Here is a 15,971-nt window from a genome sequence, read left to right as displayed (position 1 = left end):
GGCATACAGTACATAGAATTATAAAAAACAATCTGGCAGCATGATGACCCTATGAGTAGTGTAATCACTTAAACATAGAGTCGATAGTACATAGCACAGTACGCCTAAGAGAATCCTAATACTAATAAGATACGCTACTAATCCTGATCATACGGAGAAGTGTCTAAAGATGGTAGCGAAATCATATCCCAAAATGTTGTGCCAACAACTGAGCCATCTCGGTCATTTCTCCGATGACCTCATCCCTTTCCTGCTCAGCTTGTACGGCTCGTGCCTCCATAGCAAACAGCTGCTGCCGAAGTGTGGCGACCTCCGCTTCCAGAGAACGATCCTCGCCAACGGGATCCGCTGGTGGAGTAGGGTGATCCTGGTGTGCCTCATCGGCAGGTGGTTCGACAGGGGCCTCATTCACATCCCTATCTTCCTCTATGTCCTCGTCGTTTCCCTCAAACTCATAGTCAGTATCGGTGTACTCGTCGGGTCCAACATCATGGGCTCCTCCTTGTTCCCCTTCAGGATCCTCCTCAAGCACTCCTTGAGCCACTAGCGCTTGGTAGAAGTGTACCCCTTGCTGATCATCATCCATGGTGACAGCATGGGGGCACGGGAACAAGTCTTGTTTTGATTATTCTTATAGTATTTTTAATTATTTGTGTTTGGGTTCCCTAGAGTTATTGGAGAGTGGGATAGGCTTATGGATTCATTTCCCGCTGTGATTACTCCCGAACACATGTTGGTTATATTCTGAATAAATATAGTTGATCAGGCTATATTTATCCCTAATATAACTACATAACTGCCCAGGTTTAATCATAGTGTTCAATTTCCTCCAGAAGCTTTTATTAACTATTGTTAGGTTATTATCCTACTATGCACACATAAGTGTGAAATTTTTGTTCTGTTCAGAGTTATTTAGTCCCATTGTGTTTATAGTTGCATATCATGTATGGTTAGATATGCTAGTTCACTATAAACATTGCTCTGATACCAACCTGTCACACCCCCGAACCAGACGGCGGAAACGTCCGGGGGCTCGTGTGACTAACAATTGAATAATCATCACAATGAATATACATGAATCATAACACGATCATCACCAACATTACATAATACAACTAGCATTATTCACATCAAGTACATTGTTAAAATACATAAGTTCAAATTGTTAAAAGTACGATAAGTGCTATTACATAACGAAACCATACACACTTGCAAATCTTCCAGCTTAACGATTACCTGAGAATACAAGTTATTTTGAAAACGGTCAACATATATAATGTTGGTGAGTTCATAAGTATATTTGGGTAAAAGTCTTTGTATCTTTCGTAAAAACCCAGAAAATCCGATATTTTCTGTAAAATGTCTGAAAATGATGTGAAAATCAAGTATAAATGCATGTGTGAATTTCATAATTATAACTTATATGAGTGTAGTTTAGATTCATTGTATTTTGAATAAATGATAAGTGTATATGAACAATTTCCCCAAAAAATCCGATATTTTCTGTTTTATGACCACGGCTAGATTCTTGTATCGTTAAATAAGTCGTTTTGCAGTGACACAGTTAAAGAGTTTATCTTCAAAAGGTTAAACTTTTGGTATTGAATCCCTATATGAGCCGTTATAACCATGCATGATAATGACTAGGTCGCCCGTCTTGGTATTTTTCCAAATGTCGGTCTTGCTAAGGATTTTGTCGCCCTAGACTGGCCTAGTCTAGCTATAGCGAACAGCTAAGGCGTGGGGGGTCACCCCGTATAGATCTATACACAAACTCTCGCTTTCCTATCAGGAAACTCTGATTATAACTACATGCTACGATTGTACACTCAAAGGTGCCAACCGACATGTCTCACTAGATTCTCAACCCCTTTTTGCACTATGTTTAATGTTTACGTATTTGTGGTATGTTTTTGTATTCAAAAGGTACATATATAAGTATACGACGTTTAATGATTATGCAAAGGTATAGTTACGGCCTACCAACATGTGAAATTTCTATTCCAAGCCCTATTAGCATGTAATTAGACCACAAAGGCCCAATAACATGTAAGAGGGTAATTTAGGCCCAATACCGTGAGGCCCAAAAGTTTTGGTCCATTAAGCTTAAACTTGCATTTTTGGCCCTTTTTAAAGTATGTTTAGCATAAAAATACCTTTTTATACATGTAGGACCTGTTTGGCCCTTATAAAAACATAAATTTCACTTTTTACCCTTATCTTTTGTTTTCTTGACAATTTTAACCTTTAACAAGGTTTTTGTTGAATTATTTTGTATCTTAAACATGTAATTACTTTTGGCTTGATAATGTAATGTGATGATATATGGTCCATTGGCATGGCCTAGACTGCTCTAGCGCGCCAGCCTGGCCTGGCGCCCTCCTGCCAGCCCTGCCTGGCGTTCCCTTGCCAGCCTTGCCTGGCGCTCCCTTGCCAGCCTTGCTGGGGACTCCCTTGCCAGCCCTGCTGGGGACTCTCCTGCCGGCTCGGCCAGGCGCTCCCTCGCCTGGCACTCCCTTTCCATCCTCTCCTGGTGCGCGCCCGCCAGCCCTGCCTGGGGCGCGCCCGCCAGCCCCACCCGGCGCCTTCGGGCGGCCTCGCCCAGCTCCTTGCTAGCTGGGCCTGAATTGGGCGGGCCCAAGGCCTGACCTAATTGTCCCCTATATAATGAACAGTACCTCCTCCATGAAGGGGGACTCCTTCCCAAGTGGTTCAGCCGCCACTAGACTTCCCCATGGCTCAGCCGCCACTATATTTCGGCAGGGTGGCTCAGCCGCCACCCGCCGCCGTCAGCCACCAGCACCAGCACCAAGATGGTTCTCTCTAGCTAAAGGGATCCATCTCAGATCTTCTAGCTGATCTAACTTGACCGTCGGAGTCCGCTCCCGGGGCACAGTCCCTGGGGCGGCTCTAACGGGTTTGCACTGTGATGTCAGATTTCCGCCGCAGCAGAAGACCAGAAGACCCGCCGGAGGTCGATGTCGCATCATAATGTATATAATGTCATAGTTCATAGATCTTTGTTAAATAATACTTAAAATTTTGAGATTTGCTAAGATCTAACACATTATTACCAAACAAACTAAGAATTCACACAAAACATGCATATAACACATAGATCTACACATTTTACTTGCATTCTCCCCCAAAAATCATATGAAAACCGAAAACAAGGGGGTATGAACTCACCTTTGCTTGATGTTTCGGTTTTTGAAGAAGAAGTGGAAGGGATTTTTGGTCTTAGCACACCTTTGATGTAGATCTCGAGTTTATGAAGCTTCTAAGGTGTGATCATGGAATAAAAACCATGTAAGAAGGAGTTTTTATATTAAGATGAAAGAAGATACTTGTGGTTGACAATAACTTACCAAAGATTTGAATGGCTTGAAGAAGAATCCTTAGAACCCTAGCAAATTTTTGAGATCTTGGAGGAAGGAAGAGGATGATTGTTGAGAGGTTTGGAGAGAATTTTCAAGTGTGTGTGTTTTGGCTCTCGGCCGAGAGTAAAAGAAGAGAGGGGAGAGAAGTAAGTGAAGTGAATATCATGGATGTATGGTGGTCCTTGCATGGATATATGATGAACAAAATGGAGGTGACACCTCCAAAGTCACCCCCCCCCCCTAATTCTCTTCTTTTCCTTTTTTTTGTTTATACATGGGTCGAGATTTTGGGCCAAGAAGAAAGGGTGGAGTAGTTTGGGCCCATTAACTTTAGTTAGGATATTTGGATCCTAAACATAAAAAATTTCGACCCATTGGGCTCTTGGAAGCATTCACGGCCCAAATAGAATAAAAGAATGGGCTTATGGCTCACTAAGGTTAATTGGATTAGTTATGGCCCAATAAGGCCCATTAGGGTTAGAATGAATCATTCTAGACCCAAATGGTCCAAAATGCTTTAGATTTATGAATTGGGTCCAATTAGGATCCAATTAGGGCTTCTAAGTCCAATAAAGTTGAATTGGGTGCTTATTGGTCCATTAGGCCCGATAAGGAATTTCTAGTCCAATATGGACTCAAACCGGGATTCTTAGGGGTTTTTTTAGACTCTTTGTTGAACATAATTGATGAATCTAAATGAGCATTGAGTGAGATTTTACTTAGAGTGCATATTTTACAATAGATGAACAGTTACACAGGAATAGAATTTCCTAGCTAAAATGCTAGTTGTGACATATGGGCTTGCTCCTGTGTATTGTTGCGCGTACGGGTTAAACGGTTGAGCGGTTGCTACGAAGGGATTGAATTAAGATTTTACTGGGAACTGAACACCAGGTCCATAAGAACTGGATCCCTGGCTCGTCCTGGTCTGCCCGCTTGCGGCTGGGATAGTACAGGGAGTGAACCTGGGGTTTGTTGTACAAACGAGTTGAAGATCGGTGGTTGTTATACATATAGCGACATGTGGGGCAATCCTGCCATGGTGGCATATGGGTAGACCATCGGGGAATATTGTGGTTGTGGTTGAATAGTGTACGGGATCCATGTCCCGGTGTCGGAGGTATGTGTGAGAGACTGTTGTTGTGAAACAGGGATCTCTGTTTGTTGTGTTGTGACAATTTGGGGAGTTGTGGTTACGATCGCCATTTGTGGAATTGGGTTGGTTGTTGGGCGCCATAAGCTGACCGTGAGAGTTGTTGTCGTCTCTGCTGCAGAACTAGATGGCGTTTGTGAAACTGGGGTGTGGTTTGATGTGTGCCCTTCCTGAACGGAAGTTTGCCCTCCCTCTAGTGATGCAGCGGACTTCTCTCCAGTGTTCCATACACTATTGGGATTTCGCCTGCCATTGTTGCTCTTTGGATTTGTTTTGTGGATGTATCGTTCTAGAGATACGCCCGGATGGCGCCAAATGTTGTGATATGTCGGAGTGGTTGTATCGAGATTGTCGGTGAGTTTCGTGTTGATGCCTTCTCCAGATATCATAGTATAAAATAGAAAGAAGATCGTTAGCCGACGTCTGGGAGGAATTCCCGGGACGAAGCTCCGACGATCAAGACAGTATTTGTTTTGAGAAAAAAGAGAGTATAATCACAGGAAAAAGTGTTTTCGTCCCCCTCTCCATGAGGAAGAAGGGTCCTTTTCTACCTGGTTGAGAGGCGTGTGCCTCTCAACTGATTCCGTTAGACATTCCCTCGTGAGGTGTGACGTGGCGGACCCCCTACTGGAGGATCCTTCGCCACGTCTTTTTACCTCATCCCCTTATTGGCTAGAGGAGGATCTTTTAGTTATTACGAGGTTTGTGGATATCGTCTGATGGGCACGTGGGACACTCTGATTGGTCCCACGTTTGTCGGGGTGTTATTCCTTGGTGAAGAGGTTAGGGCGCGGCTCTGCACCATAACAGTCATGCCTGTGGCTTTCGCATTGGCGAAGGCCCGACCTTGGCCTCAAACTGGGTCTGATTAGATTCTGCCCAAGCCAAGCTCGGTGCTAGTTTGACTTCTCCTTTTTGACGTCCCCCCTAAGGGATACGTTAACAATAAGTAAAAAGGAACTAATGTTTTGTTAATGAAGGTTATATAAAAAAATCTACTTGCTCCAAATAAGAAGTCTTCATTGTCAAATACTTGGCTTAAAACGCCATTTGTAATATATATGACTAAAACTAAATTTACTGTTAGTGATTTTATTTCTAATGAATCGTTTAATTTGTGAGATAAATTCAATACATGTTGAGCAAGATTTATGCTATATTGTGAATTCAGGTTGTACAAAGTGCACGTTTCTGGTTTGATACTAAGAGTAAGAGCATGAGAATCCAAGGACAACACCCATGATTGAGTTCGAATGGGAATAGTCTACCACAACGGATCATAGAAAAAAGCATATTTATTTCCATGTCTCTTGTTTTTGCATGAAAATGAAGAGAGTAATTTATTGGACTCTTCAAAATCTGATTTCATTTAACCTGAGAATCGAAAATAGAATTACACAATCGTTAAAGTTGTGTTTAGTTATGGAAAAATAGTTTTCATTTTTCGTTTTTTATTTTCCCTTTTCAGTTTTTGTTTTCCGTTTTAAGTTTTCATTGGAAAATTTAGAAAATGCTTTTAGTTAAAACTTATTCATTTTTCATTTTCAGTTTTAGAAAATTAGAAAACGTGTTTAGATGTGTATTTTTCTATCGGTTTTCATTTTTAGAAAATGGTAGCGGTGGTAGGGTGGGGCGGCGGCAGCAGTGGTGGTGGTGGTGTCGGCGGCAATTGTGGCAGTGGTGGTGATGGCGGCGGCGGCGGTGGTGATGACGGGGTAGTGGTGGTGGTGATGATGATGGTATGTCGGAGATTGTGATAGTAGTGTTGGGTGTGTGTGTGTGTGAGTGTTTGTGGGTATGTGTTTGTGGGGATGGGTAGGTGGGTGTGGGTGGGTGTGTGGGGGTGTTTGTAGGTGGGTGGGTGGGTGTGCGTATGTGTTTGTGGGTGTGTGGGTGTGTATGTATTTGTGGGTATATGTGTGGGGGTATGTGTGTGGGTGTATGTGTAGGTGTTTGTGTGTGTGTCGGGGGGGATGTGTGTGTGTGTGTTTGTGGGGGTGGGGCGGGCTTGGAAGTGGGTGGATGTGGGTAGGTAGGGGTGTTGTGGGTTAGGGTGTTAAGGTGGGGTAGGTAGAGGTGGGTGAGGTGGAAGTGGGTGTGTGTTTATATTTTAGAAAAATTTTGAATTCAGAAAAATATGGAAAACAATGATTATCGGTTTTCCAAAAATTTCCAACTTCTTTGTAATTTTAGAAAACGAAAAATTTTAATTTTCCGTGAAAAATTTAAGAAAATAGACGAAGTAAACGCGTTTTCAAAATTCTCATTTTTCTTGGAAATTTTTTTCGGAAAACGGCCTATTTTTCCGCAACTAAACGCACCCTAAGTATTCCATATTTTTACTCTTTGGTTTGGGTGATTTGGAAGATGTGCAACTTTTTGATTTTCAATAAGTTGAGATGTTCTCCGATGAAGACGGCAGATGATTACAATTGATTGCGTTTAATTGGATTAAACATAGATCTCATTTTAATTTTATTAGTTGGTTCCATTTGGTGTATTTCTCCTTTTCAAGCTTGTAATTTGTAATGTTTGTACTTTGTTTTGTCTATCTTCTTGCTAGTATTTTTTTTAATGTATATGTCCTTAAAAAAAATAAAAACAAAATAAATTAAGAGTTATCATGGGTACGTCCATTTACTATTTGTATGATTCATTTGATAATTTTTAGCCGTGTTGATAACAATTATGTCTAAAAATTTCATTCAATCATAGTCAAATCATGGGATTAGAAGATACAAAAAGTCAAAACGATAACCAAATCCATTGACCCACCATCCCGACACAAAAGCCCCCAATTGCAATACAATTTCCAAAAAGAATTCTATCCACGAGGCGTTTACTTTCCACACACACAGCTTCAACAACGTAAATCCATATACCGACAATCATGCTATGAAGATCAGTAAAGGGTGAAGTAAAAGTTGTACAAAGTGGGTGAGCCAGAAGGATGCAGAAAACACCTTTCCAGCCAACCCTAGTAGTATTGTATTGACTATCATTATGGGGTTGTCAAAATGTCAAACACAACGTGTATGCATGGTGGCATATACGCTTTCACTTTTGTTTCTTTTTGTGCAACTATGGCTCAAAGCCACAAAGCATGCTTCATGCACATATAAAATACTATAACCAAATACACCATATACACCAAATACCAATATTTAATTACCATAATGCAATGGCATATCATATGCTTTAATAAAAAAAGCTATATCCTATGGACTAAATAAGTTTAAAATCAAATTAACAAGTCAAAACTAGCGACTAGCATACCACATGCTCTTTGAAGGATAACATGATAATATTGGTTGTTATGACAATAATTATGCATATATGGTAAAAATTGGTCAACACTACAGATTATACTGGCTGTCATCCTCATGAAACCATAAGCTGTTCATACCCTAAATTAAATGTGTAGGCGCTTTGATGGTTTTTGTGTAAACTAGATGATTGTGTGGGCCAATCCAAGATTCGATCAATTGAGGATTATACTTTGGGCCACAAATTGGGTATTAGCAAACTCGCCTCCTACTTAAAATCATGATAAAAATTATTGATAGCCTAAGTCGAAGGCTTATGGGGCTAATTTCATTTTCTGTTCCTAGATTCTTATTTATTACAACTTGTTACAAATAAGAAAAAAACACTCCAATCAGCACTCTTCCCTTGAAAATGTTCGGAGTTTTTGTTTGAAACAAGTTGTAATATAATAATTGGGTGATAGAAAATGAAAATTAGCCCATAAGCCTTTAACTTATGCATTCTAACCAAACCAAATTTGAAAAACCGGTCCAGGTTATAGAAAGATCCATCGGTTATTGAATCGGTTAAAAGCCAATTTTTGTGTTTCAGTGCAAATGTTTTGTTATTATTAATTGATATTATGTACAGAAAAGTTTAAATTTGATTAAAAAAACATGCTCTCATAACCACATGTTACAAGGCCAGATTATATCGTTAATGAATAATGATTTTTGGGAATAGGCACAAATAAGACCGTTCACGGATTTTGGGATTGGGCCTCACTTTTTGCACCACATTAGCCGGTTTTAACCGTTTTTTGTTTTTTAAAAATCATTTCGGTATTAACTGGCTTTTTTTTATTATTGGTTAAAGTAGCTTAGGTTTTGTTAAGTGAAATTGAATTAAAGTAGTTTTAGTTTTATATACATTATGAATTTACCATTGTAGCAGCTAGTAATTTGGGGTATTTGGTCATTCTAAAAATAGCTTTTCCCGTATGTATAAATAGATGGGCAATGTTGAGTTTTATTCCACGCCACATCCCACACTTCTCTCTCTACTAATAGATGGGCTATGTTGAGTTTGATGAAAATACCATTCATTCATTCATATGTGGTTTGTTTTAGATTAATAGATGAATAACTACTTTTTTGTTACATTTTGTATTTGTATTATTTATCTTTTTAGTAACAAAAACAGGCATATATACACCACGAATCAACAGTTAACCAAATACTTTAATAGTCAATCAAAATATAGGTAAATAGAGTTCTCATCTACCAAAGAATGCCAAAAACATAGGGAAAAAAACAAGTTGCAAATTGGCATCTAACAATGAGAATAAGAAGCCTTTTGAGTTGAATTCAAATTATATTTCATATTGAATAATCAGACTCATCAGAATCACTTCTCTCATGCTCCCCAGCATTTGTTCCAGCTTCTGAAACATCAGGTTTTGTTGCAGGTGTTGCAACTGCTTTCTTCATAGTGTTACGAGCACTTTCTTCTCCAACTTCATCTTGCTCATTCATATCCATATGTGAAACAAACCACGTGTCAAAGAATACATTCTAGATAAACAATTTCTCAACATATTATGAATTAAAATTGATGATGATATAAAAGGATATCAAAATTTCCAGCAGTTCCACCATTCATGATGTTCAACAGATCTTTTTCAACTCGTTGAACAAGTTCAGGCTGCAATGGATATAAAGATGCAAACATCATTAAAGATTGACATCAAGGATAAAAAGGTAATTTGAATTTTAAAGTGCAAAAGCGTACATTTAAATCAGGCTCCCTGCGAAACCTTCGCCTTCTGGCATCTCTCATTGGAGGGGTAACACCATGGCGATACTCCATGCCATCTGGAGCAGGATCACCATCTTCCCTGATCATAATCATCTGTCACATTATAATCCTGTCATGAATATAGAAATAATATCCATGTGATGTAGAATACACAGCTTACAATATACAAACACCACTTACTTGTCCAATATCTGCTGTTTTGATCAGAACATTGTCATCATAAGTTTTGTATGATTCTACAATACTAGGAAGATCCAAGAGGGAAGCAGGAAATTGATCATCTCCTATAACAAATGTGCCATTTCTCCCATCCTCTGTAATGTGCAAAAATGGTTGACATTCATCAATAACTCAGTTGCAAAAATAACAAAAGCAAACCCTTTCAACAGGTACGAACAAACACCATAAGATCCAATTGCATTTAACAGCCATGTTGAACACATCAACAAAGTAGATTCATAAATAAACAAAGGCAAATTCAGTAATCTCACCGGAGAAAGACAAATTAAGTGACTGGTCATGAGAGGAAGAAGCTGTCTCGTTTAAAAGACGATCTATACGCTCAGCAACAGAAGGAGGCACTCTCAGTACAAACTGCTCCTCCATCCCTAATTGAACCGAAAGAAAGAAACCCGTTAATAATTAGCAAATTTCTGAAGATGCAATGTACTTCCAAAAACATGAGGGAAATTCAACGGGATGGTAATTGAACACGCGGAAGATGTTAATTTACAAGTATCCGAACAATTTTGAGAAGTGAGTAGGGTAGGGCAAGAAGGGTTCGTGAAGGATTAGGAAATCACGATGATGATTGAAGGAAAATCGGGGAGGTTAATGGCTTACCTGGTTCGTTGATGATGAGGAACTGGGGATACAACTTCTGGATTGGACTCAATTGATACTTTCAAGCTTTCGTCGCTGTATCGCCAGAAAATGTTTTGGAAGGGGATTTTAAGCGCACCACCTACGAAGCTTTCAAACGTCTAAAATTGTATTTGATTATTTTATTTACATATTAACCCCTAGTACATATCAAAGTTTTATTTTAAACCTTTATATTTTATAATTTTTATTAATTAACCTTACCATTAAATTAAAATAATTTATTATAAACTTAATAATTATATATTTACAAAGATTTTTATTTAATTTATATTAAAATAAAATACAAATAAAATATTTTGTAATATCTAAAAAAGTTTTATTAAATATAATTTAATATTTTGTATTTTAAAATTTAGAGTTATTATAAAAAATTTAAGGTAAACAAATCGAACGCATATCCAAACATTCAGTTTGACAAAAAGGTTATTTATTTTCATTTATTTAATAAATGAACGAATCTAAACATGATTTTTGTCCGTGTAACTAAACAAACGAACACGGGTATTTATCATCGTTTAATGAAATAAATTACGAGTTATGTTCATTTATTATTATTAAGATATTTATGTTTATGTATATCATATATATTCATATTTATATGTATTAATTAGGCTAACAATATTCATACTAGCAATGCACCTCACGATGACGATATTAAAATAAATTACTTCATTAGTGACACATGAAATTTTGAAAAATGACATGGTAAAAGTTTTAGATTTATTAGTACAGTTATTAATCGGTAAAAGTAGTAGTTTCTAATAAAAAAAATTATTTCCAGGTATTTAGTTCTCGTGAACAATTAATAGACCGAGTTAAAAAGACGGAGCATCGACTTGGTTACGTTATTATAATAAAAAGATCAACTGCTAACATAAATATTTATTTTCAGTATGATCATAGAGTTGTTTACAAAAATAAAATAATATCCATAAAAAATATTGGTAGCAAGACAATAAAATAATAAAAATATACTTCATTCTAAAAGGTTAAGAATGTAGAATGTATATTTTAATTAAATGCAATTATATTTTCATTAATGATAAAATAACTAAGTTATATCATGTTTCCAAAAGAATAATTACAAAAAGAAGATTAAATAAACTTACGCACAAACATATAAATCAATTAAAAAACTGAAATCAGTAAACTAAATAAAGATAAAACTTCAAAAATGGTCACTGTGATTTTCGAAAATATCAAGTTTAATCCCTAAGTTCAAAAAACCTCACAGATGGTCCCTATGGTTTCAAAACTTTTAACATTTGGTCCTTCCGGCTCACTTCGTTACCATTTAGCCGTTAAGTAAGGGGTATTTTTATCATTTCACTACCCAGGGACCATTTATGAGGTTTTGTATTACTTTTTTTAAAATAAATAAAATTTAATATGCAAGGGGTCCCACCTCTCTCTCTCTCTCTCTCTCTCTCTCTCTCTCTCTCTCTCTCTCTCGTGGGTCTAAGAGATGCATCAAACAGCTTACACAATGTGATGGTTAGTTTGTACTCCTTTGACTTTCAACAAGCCCAACATTGGAGAAATTGACTCCACTTTCCCATTCACCATTCTTCTGAGATTACAAGACTCGCTCCAGGTATTCATGCTCCAGTTGAAGAAACCCACCATCGCAATAGGTCCTAGTAAGTTTTGTTCAACAGAGAAGAAAGGTAGCGGAGAACCTCCGACTTCCCTCCGGTTTCCTTCTGTTTTCGAATCCCAAGCAAATCCCTCGCTATATCCTTCTTCATCCATTGAGTTTCAGGTAGAGATTTTCCTGCGAAATCACAGGGTAAAAACCCCTATTGTTTTCCATTTTTTTCACTAATTCCCCACAAACTGAATACATCTCTAGTTTCTCCATGCCCTGTTACTCCTGTACTCCAGACACCGTCTTTTTCTCCATCTTGAGTCATTTTAGTTGACATGGCGAAAAAAGAATGGGGTGTTGGTGGGTATGGATCGATGAAAGGTTTGATCAGACTTTGTTCTCCTGAAATGACGAAGAGGATGAAGAAGGTGGGTCAAGTGAAGGCGATGTGGAGGAACATTTGGAGGTGGATAGGAGTCGATGATAAGATACACATATAGCTCAACTGGAAGAGCATCACTGATTTTCGTCATCTTCATTCATTTATGGTTTAATTTTGGATCTATCTAATGTGATTGACATTTGTTGTATTTTCTAAAATGTTGGCCATTTATATGATATGAATTAGGGAAGATTAACAAAATTGGGGTTTTTTTATAAGGGTTGTGGGTAAAACTTTTGATTTCTTCAATGGATTGTAGTTCTGGAAATGCACACACATTTTCTTTGAGAGAGAGAGAGAGATAGGTGGGACCCCTTGCATATTAAATTTTATTTATTTAAAAAAAAAGTAATACAAAACCTCATAAATGATCCATGGGTAGTGAAATGACAAAAATACCCCTTACTTAACGGCTAAATGGTAACGGAGTGAGCCGGAAGGACCAAATGTTAATAGTTTTGAAACCACAGGGACCATCTGTGAGGTTTTTTGAACTTAGGGATTAAACTTGATATTTTCGAAAACCACGGGGACCATTTTTGAAGTGGACAAAGTTAAAACCTTAAGGACCTAATGTGAACAAAGTTAAAACCTTATTACCCTCCTAGGTCATTAACCCAAAAGTTTATTCCGGACTATAGTCCGGAATGGCCTTACATTCCGGAGGGTTGTTCCAGAGAGGTAAATTTAGGGTATTTGTGTGTTTTTGTTCCATATATGCAATATATTGCATATTTGTGTGTTTGATAGTTTTCTTATATGTTCCGGAATGAGTATGTATACGGGACTTTTTCGAGTTTCAGTTTCTAGTAGAGGGCAATGACAACGCATCGAGCGATCTATGTAGTATATTGCTCCATACTACACATGCTTTGGTGTAGATAGAAGTAATGATATAACTTCATTAGGTTACTTACATTGGTTGCTTCCAATTCCAGGTTACACATTAATCAAATACGTGTATCTTTTCAATGTCCTGGATCAAATACAATTATATAGACTCTTAAGGATAGTAATGTCATATATTTTCTTAGTTTTGTTAGTAGTATGTCTTTTAGCACAATACAATTATTTGTTGTTAATAATGTAATAGAAAGTGGTATTCATAGATTTTTTGGGGAAAATCGTTATGGTGGAAATGGGTCTTCCAGTGCTTAAAGTAATCAAATTTGTAATTTATTACCTATGACAACCATGTTGGTTGTTTTCATAACCAAAACATAAAACGCGGAAGCACAACTTTGGATCTTTAATCTCGAATCTGGTTAAAAGAAAACTTAAACATTAAAGAACGATTACATACATGACTTCATTATAATCTTCGGATCTGAAGAATTAGGGTTGAGTTTTTCAGTTGATCTCAAGAGCTCTTTCTAAAATCCCTCAGCAAACCATAAACGAATTTTCATGTGTATTTTCGTGTGTCTTCATTTGCTCTTCATCGCATGTATTTATAGATGGATATAAACCCTAATGTGAGAGATGGAAGGGATCTTGAGTCAAACCGGAAACTCAACCCACAACGTAAGTAATATTCTATAAATCGCTCCATCAACAATTTATATTCTTACCATAATAACTGGATTTAATGATAACATTATATATATATATATGATGTGGTTCCATAATTATCTAACAATCTCCCACTGGACCACAAATATATAAATGTACGTATAACTGTATAAGCGCTTTAATGAATGTTATCATAATATCGGTACCCTTAAACAATCTCGTCCACAAATCATAATAGTATAGGATCAAAGCGGTCTTCGTTACAATTTACACAACTAAACCTATCAATGGTCATCTATACATAACTAACGACATAGATTAAACATGATGTGTGGTTTTAAAATCTGAATAGATTTTCAACAAGTTCCTCTTTAGATTGAAGTGAGATCAAACTTCAAATAAGTGCAACTAATAATGGTGTTAACCGAATTCTTAATTATGTACAGAAAAATATAATTGTTCTTAAACAAAACATAAAGCACCATAAAACTCCCACTAAAACCAAATATCACGCAAACATGTGTAGTATGCTCATGAAAGACCTAGGGATGTTATCTCTTTATGAGCGGATCCGCTTTCATGGAGTTTGTTCATATGTGCTATATATGTTTCCATTTTGCACTATTATGTTAATAGCAGGAAACTTGATGTCAATATGCTTTGATTTAATAGAACTTCTGTTGTTGGAATATAACATTGTTGACTTATTATCACAACTTTAGTGGTCTTTCAATACCAATAATGTGTAGCCTCGTGACAAATTTTCGCAACCATATTCCATGCCAAAAATTATGTTGCCATTATGGAAGAAGCTATCGAATTCTATTCCATGAAATGGCTCATCATGCTAAAATGTAGAAGCATCCCAATATGGATCGGTAACCATTTTGGCATCTAATGAAATCAGAATCCTAATAAAAATGATCTCCAAAACATATGATTTCCTATAGTTGACCATATAGCCTTTTGTTATATATAGATATCTCAAAATCCATTTGGCTGCTTTCTTATGATCTAAACTTGAGTTGCATAAATATCGCCCAAAACCAGAAAAATAATTTTACTCCCAATTAATCTGTGATACACAAAATCATCTACTGTATTTACCTCAAAACCAAAAGGGATAATAAATTGATGAAAAATATGGTACCACATATAGGATATCCAAAGTTGAGGTTGTTGAGTTTGTGTATTCTGAATAGGAGATTGAATAACATTGTCGATTACTGATTCATAATCTGCATACTATCGAAAGCAATAATAAGAATCAAGATTGATTCCTTCTTAAGGACAATGTTTTAACTTTATTTCTCCCCCAAACTCAACATCTTCAAAGAATGTTGCTTTATCCAAAAATGCAATGTCAATATCCATGCAATTGAGAACTAACATAATGCCCTCATTCCATTCCTTAAAGTTAAACTCATTGAGTACATGACTCATAAATGTGATCAATGTTAGCAGATATAATACCATAATTCAAACATAATCAAATCTATTTTTATGCTCATTAAATCATAAACCGTAATCAATAAATTCAATTTATGACATCTTTACAAGGTATCGACACAACATTAATATCAAGTCTTTGGACAGTAATACTAATTTGCAAGAGAAAACTTTGTTTTAGAGATAAACATTGACAATAAATCATGCCAATTAACAAGCCCCTATTTGGATTGACTTATTAATCACATGAAACAAAAAAAAACTCATCACATGTTTATCACCACATATATGTTTATTCGGCCAAATATCAGTTTACCTTTGGGTCAACTAATACCCGCATTAATAAACACATAAACTATAAATGTTGATAATAAGAATTAACAATATATCAAATAAGTCGCTCTTTGGATTGACTTATTAATAACATGTAACCTAAAAATTGTCGCATATTTATCATCAAACATGTATTTATCTGGCCAAATATTAACATACATTTGG

The 15,971-nt window shown here is 36.7% G+C and overlaps 1 protein-coding gene across 1 annotated transcript; it reads right to left on the bottom strand.

Moving 5' to 3' along the window:
• Positions 1 to 9,000: 9,000 nt before the first annotated feature.
• On the bottom strand, positions 9,001 to 10,565 carry LOC145120617 (transcription initiation factor TFIID subunit 7-like). Its single transcript, XM_079056415.1, has 6 exons — positions 10,441 to 10,565; positions 10,089 to 10,205; positions 9,778 to 9,911; positions 9,571 to 9,690; positions 9,414 to 9,483; positions 9,001 to 9,322 (listed from the first exon to the last, which is right to left on the bottom strand). The coding sequence occupies exons 2-6, from the start codon at positions 10,201 to 10,203 to the stop codon at positions 9,159 to 9,161; spliced, it is 603 nt and encodes a 200-aa protein (XP_078912541.1). The 5' UTR covers positions 10,204 to 10,205; positions 10,441 to 10,565; the 3' UTR covers positions 9,001 to 9,158.
• Positions 10,566 to 15,971: the final 5,406 nt, after the last annotated feature.

This window comes from Lactuca virosa, chromosome 6, assembly GCF_052849685.1.
Source record: "Lactuca virosa cultivar CGN04683 chromosome 6, Lactuca_virosa_CGN04683_v6, whole genome shotgun sequence".
Taxonomy (NCBI): Eukaryota; Viridiplantae; Streptophyta; class Magnoliopsida; order Asterales; family Asteraceae; genus Lactuca; species Lactuca virosa.
The sequence above is the reverse complement of the archived record's forward strand: the minus strand, read 5'-3'. Positions and strand labels throughout refer to the sequence as shown.

Bases quoted from the DNA above. Each gene is read 5' to 3' on its own strand.
- LOC145120617 (XM_079056415.1), bottom strand. From the start codon at position 10,203: ATGGAGGAGCAGTTTGTACTGAGAGTGCCTCCTTCTGTTGCTGAGCGT. The intron at 9,691-9,777 runs GTAAGTGGTGTT...ATAATGTGACAG, and splicing joins AAACAGCAGATATTGGACAA to ATGATTATGATCAGGGAAGA. The intron at 9,484-9,570 runs GTACGCTTTTGC...TATCCATTGCAG, and splicing joins GCAGGGAGCCTGATTTAAAT to CCTGAACTTGTTCAACGAGT.